This window comes from Zingiber officinale, chromosome 6A (genome assembly GCF_018446385.1).
Source record: "Zingiber officinale cultivar Zhangliang chromosome 6A, Zo_v1.1, whole genome shotgun sequence".
NCBI classification, from domain to species: domain Eukaryota; kingdom Viridiplantae; phylum Streptophyta; class Magnoliopsida; order Zingiberales; family Zingiberaceae; genus Zingiber; species Zingiber officinale.
The window spans coordinates 8,826,546-8,832,341 of NC_055997.1; the positions used below are offsets into that span (position 1 = coordinate 8,826,546).

Below are 5,796 nucleotides of genomic sequence, written 5' to 3' on the forward strand. Positions count from 1 at the left end.
AGTGTACGCAGAGCTCAGGTACCGTCGACTCAGTCATCGTGGTCCATCAGTGCCACGTGGGAGTTCATTTTCAGAAGCGCATACGAGAAAGGTGTTTCAGTCAATGCCAATAACAGCTCATTAAGTCTTCATCTGACACATATTTCGAACACAATCAATGATATTTGTCCGAAAGATGAGATCTATAGCTTATAGGCGTGCTCATGCCATAATCGCTATTGAAGATCATAATGATGACTTGGAGTTTTTGTGAACGGGGTTGATGCTCGTGCCAACACCATTTCTGTTGTATGAACAGTTGGTCTTAAAATGAATTAACGAATGAATTTATAGTTTGTGTGTACAAATTAGCGTTAGCTATGCACAATAATTTCTACAATCAAAACTCAAAACAGCTTCCCAGCGCACTCCTTGATGTCTTCGTCTTCGCGCGAAGGAGACGCATAGGCTGCGAGTTCTCTGAGCTCAGACACGCTTCTTCCCAATTGCAGCGCTATCTTCATCTCAAACACCTCGCCCTTCTCCCTCCTATCGGCCTCCTCCTCCTCCAGGTTGCTCTCGATCTCCTCCTGCAACCTCCGGTAGAACCCTGCGCAGTTGCGGAACAGCTCCAACACCATCCCCACCTGCCCACCGTGCTCCAACGTGTTCACTGTCGCCGCAAGCACGCCGCCGACGACGCTCACAAATGCCGGCAACGGACCGAGCGCAGGGGAACCTATCAAGCCGGAGCTCATCGCGGCGGCGCATGCGAGAAGAGGTCCGGCCGTGGCCAAGGCCTTGTTGACGTTCAGCGCCAAGTTACTCAGCTTAATGTACTCTTCCTCGTCTTTTACTTTGAGAACTCTGAGCGCTCCCTTCATCTCCTCTTCGAGATCTTTGCTCCAGCCATTGCCGGCGCGCGTTGCTCGTGATCTCTTCGGTTGAATTTTAGGCCACCACCGAGTGGGCTCCACTACCGCCGGGAACTTCTCCAGCATCCCCGGGACCAGGGGAAGCGGGTAGGCCTTCTCAAGCGCCAGCATCTTCTCTACTGCCTCCGAGACGTCGCGATCGGTCGGGAATCGGTGGCCGAGACTTGTTTCGATGGACCTCCCGAGCTGCCTCCACAACCGCGTCGCATTTCTTTGTTCCTCCGCCAACTGTGAGGGCTGAATCTTGCTCGTGATCATCATGATCCCCGCTGCGGCCGCGAACAGGATGGCGGACGACACCTTGAAGGCCAAGGGGTCGCCGGCGGCAGAGATGGATGCGACACCGGCCATCAAGGAGGCGGCGAGGGTGATGGAGTTGACGGAGCTGGTGAAGAGGTGGTTCCAGTTGTTCCTCTGCTCTCCGATGATGGCGTGCATCTCGGCTCGGTCGGCGATCGCTTCCAGTACGGCGTACATCTTCGAGAGAACGAGCTCGTCGGCCATTGCAGGTGCCGGCGATCGGCTGCTGTCGGCGTCAATCTTATCGAGTTCTCCGAGGCTAATTCGACCTTCTTGCCGCTTGGCGATCTGTGGAAGCTTGGGCAGGGAGACTCCAAGTCTTCCAAGGTCGACAGGAACTCTGAGAAGAGCACGGACCCTCTGGTAGCCCTGGCTCGAAGAAGAGGATGAGGGGAAAATTAGGCCTCGGACTTGCAGGGCTGCCATTTATAAATTCTGCGACCTCTCTCTCTTCTGTTATATTATCGTCGATCTTCCTGAATCACGAAGCTAGATTTGATACTTCAAAGATGTCGGATTTGTTTGTGTGCTACGACGAGAGATGGATGAAATGTATTTATAAGGATGTGCCGAAGCGTTGACCAGCTGCGAGAGAGCCAATTCTTTGAACAAGTAAGACCCGAAGATGACGACGTCAATGGACGACTTTCAAACGTTGAATCGGTACGATGACCGGTGTTGCTGAACCGGTCTGGTGATCTGGTCTTCTTCTCAATGGTTTATACAAAAAGGAAAAAAAGACCGTAGTCTTATAGCATCCCCAATTCATCACTAAAACATCAAATTTAATGTAAAATTAATATCAAATTATTTCAATCCATACACCAAATTCAACACTTGCACGATTCACCATACCATATTTGGTGTGGGAGATATTTATATTTTTTAATTTTATTATATGATTAATAAAATTAAATGTAATTAATTTGTAATTACTATTTTCATTATCTTTATATATTAGATATTTAAATGTAATTATTATTTATTATAAATTTAAATTAAGTGTATTTAGTAGCATATTTAAAATTTATTATGTATATTTATAAAGATTTGATTGATTAAAGTTATTATTTTTAATATATTTTAATTATAATTATATTTATAAATTATATCACTAATTTCATTAAAAAAAATACAATAAAATATTAAAAATAAAAATCATAATTTTATATATATATTAGTTGGATGTTGAATTTTAAAATTTTTAACCTATTTAATATTAATGGAGTATTAATTTTAAATATAATAATTATCATAGAAAAATATTAATAAATTTAAATGTAGGTTGATAATTAAATTATGAATAAGAAAAATAGAATATATTTTTTTGGTGTGATATGGTGTGAATGAGTTAGAGCAGAAATAGCGTTTGATGTTGAAATTATATCATTTTGGTGTGAAAATTACACCAAATATGATGTTATGAGTTGGAAATGGTCTTAGGCAACACGGCATTTTATTGAACTGTGCTTACAAATTTAGAAATTTTCATTTTATATATTTAACTTTCACAATATTAAAGTTACTTGTATGTCAATTTCAAAATTTCTCAGCCCACGTAAGTTAGTATGCAGTGGTGTTATCATTATAGATTTAAGAGTCAAATCCTGACTAATAGCTGGGTGTCTATCTTTTTCTATTCAATTATCCAAAGTTAGTAGTAATCCGTAATTTATTGTATTAATCTAAAAACAAATTGACAAAGGCATTGGAAGTGAGTCGATCACCTTTTACCATCATAATATTAAAATCACATAGCACATTCGGATTATATTCCCCTTCACTATTCTAAAAAAATTCTCTTTTGTTTATATAAAAACTTAGAGAATTAAAATTGAGAAAATCTTGTTTGTGCGCTACGACGAGAGATGGATGGAATCTATTTATAGGGATGTGTGAAAGCGTTGACCAGCTGTGAGAGAGCCAACCCTTGGAACCAGTAAACTAGAAGGTGACGACGTCAATGGACGACTTCAAGCGTTGAATCAATACGATGACCGATTTTTGTTGAACCGGTCTGGTCTGTTTCTCCATGGGTTATAGGAAAAAAATAGTTTTTTTACCATACTATTTGAATAAAATTTTAAAATTATTAAATCATGTATCTTAGTTTCAAAATTATTAAATTATGCACTCGCTTTAATTTTTATTCCGATTACTATTCTCAATCGAATGAACCTAAAGAGTTTCGCCAAAAATCAATTGATAGACTTAGAGAGCTCAGAATGTCGTGAAACTTTGTCCTATGAATTCGTCTAGTTCTTATAATTATATTTATATATTCAAATATCAATTTAATTTAATATATTAAAAATAGTGAATTTTTGAACACGAATTAGTTTTTCAGATATATTCGTATTCATAAAATCACTGCTCTCAAAATATTAGATAAAATTAATATTTGAGAACATTTTTACAATCAAGAGAGCTAAACGAACACATAGGAACTAATTTAATTTCATTCCGAGGTCCAAAACTAGCTAATTGACCTAAAGACCTCAAAATGACACAAAATCAATTTTTCTGTGTTTCGTCTAGTTCTCATAATTGTAAAAATGCTCTCAAACATCAACTTGACCAAATATATTGAGAATAGTGATTTTTGAACATAAATCGATTACAATCAGCTAAAAAACCAAAATCGATTCGACTGCTAAAAAAGACACTTTAATGAGAACAGTAATAAGGAAAAAAATGGAAGTGAATACATGATTTGGTAATTTTAAAACTTGGTACGTGATTTGATAATTTTAGAAACTTATCTATGTGATTGGGTAAAAAGCTAAAAAAAATAAAACAACTTTTTACCGACCTATGTAGCTAACTTTGCCAAATATCTAAATTTACCTTACTTTTAAAATTATCAAAATCATGTATCCTATACTCATTTTACCCATTCATATTTATCTCAGTCTATTGCTACACTGTAGCAATTGATTCAAGTTATTTTTTTTAAAATACATAGATTATTTTTTTAAGATCGATTTATGTTAAAAAAAAAATCACTGCTCTCAATATATTGTGTAAAATTGATATTTGAGGGCATATATAATCAAGATAACTAGAAGAATATATAGGACTTGGTTTCATATCATTTCAAACTCTCTAGATCTATTAGACGATTTTGGCCGAAACTGGTTGATGAACTTAGAGAGCTCGGAATGATATGAAACCAAGTTTTAGGTATTCATCTAGTTCTCTTGGTTATATATATGCTATTTTACATCAATTTGATATAATATATTAAAACCACTAATTTTTTGAACATAAATCAAATTTTTAATCGTTAAAAAAAATTAATCAACTACTACAGTGTAGCAATCAATTAAAGTTAATGTTAATGATTACATAAACAACTTTAATCGATTGCTATAATATAACAATCTATTAAAACCCCCTTTCTTTTTTAAAAATGATTAAAAATTTAATTCGTATTCAAAAAATTAATACTCTTAATATATTATACCAAATTAATGTTTGAGTGTATATATATAATAAGGAGAACTAGACAAATACATAACTTGGTTCTATGTCATTTCGAGCTCTTTAGATCCATTAGCCGGTTTCGACCAAAATCGACTGACAGACCTAATGAGATAGGAATGGTATGGAACAAAGTATTATGTGCTCGTCTAGTTCTCCTAATTATATATATGTCATCAAACATCAATTTATCATAAGATATTAAGAGCAATGATTTTTTTAACACAAATATATCCGAAAAATCTAATTCATATTTTAAAAAAATATTGCACTCAATATATTGAGTCAAATTAATATTTAAGAGCATGTACATAATTTCCTTCTTTGAAGCAATGCTAATACCTTGATTTACTTGGCCTCAACTATTGGGACCGATGTGCCCGCTAGAGGAGGGGGGATGAATAGCGTTTCGTCGCGCTTGCGTCGGTTTGCTTCGTCTAGTTGTTGTGCAGCGGAATACTCAAAGACAAACACTCACAATGCTAACACCTAGGATTTACTTGGTATTCACCTCAAGAAGAGGTGACTAATCCAACAATCCACACATGACATGCTCCTCCACTATGAAAACTCACCTTCTCGGTCACAGCCGAAGGCGGAGAAGCCTTGTACAAACTCACACACAACATAAACACAAATACAAGAAGAAACTCTAAGAATACAAGCGAATACACCTTTCTTCTTACTACTTGTTGTTGCCTCTTGAACCTTGAAGATGCTCCTCAAGTGCCTTCAAGAACTGGCGTGAGTGTTGGAGAAATAGATGTGAAGATCGCTGTAAGCTCGCAGAAGAAGATCGCAAAGAACTGCAGAGAAAAACGCTCCTTAACGGCTATATCCTGTGCTCCCAATTGATTGAAATCAATGGCAATCGATTGCCACGTCAGCTCCGCACAATCCCAGCCGTCCATCACTTGCATCCTGCAGAATGGTCGAATCCCAATCGATCGGCCAATCGTTTGGGACATTCTGAATCGATCCACAGATCGATTCAGATGCTTTCTGTATTCTTGCGATCGCGCAAGAACTCCTAGCTTCAATCGATCGACCGATTGATTAGAGATTCCCAATCGATTGCCCAATCGATTGGGAAGGCCTC

At 37.4% G+C, this 5,796-nt stretch overlaps 1 protein-coding gene across 1 annotated transcript; it reads right to left on the reverse strand.

Moving 5' to 3' along the window:
• Positions 1-386: 386 nt before the first annotated feature.
• Positions 387-1,640, reverse strand: LOC121994591 (probable F-box protein At4g22030). The gene has a single exon (XM_042548574.1). The coding sequence runs from the start codon at positions 1,638-1,640 to the stop codon at positions 387-389; it is 1,254 nt and encodes a 417-aa protein (XP_042404508.1).
• Between the last annotated feature and the right edge of the window lie 4,156 nt (positions 1,641-5,796).

What these genes read in the sequence shown, in the direction of transcription:
- LOC121994591 (XM_042548574.1), bottom strand. Translation starts at nt 1,640, where the DNA reads ATGGCAGCCCTGCAAGTCCGAGGCCTAATTTTCCCCTCATCCTCTTCT.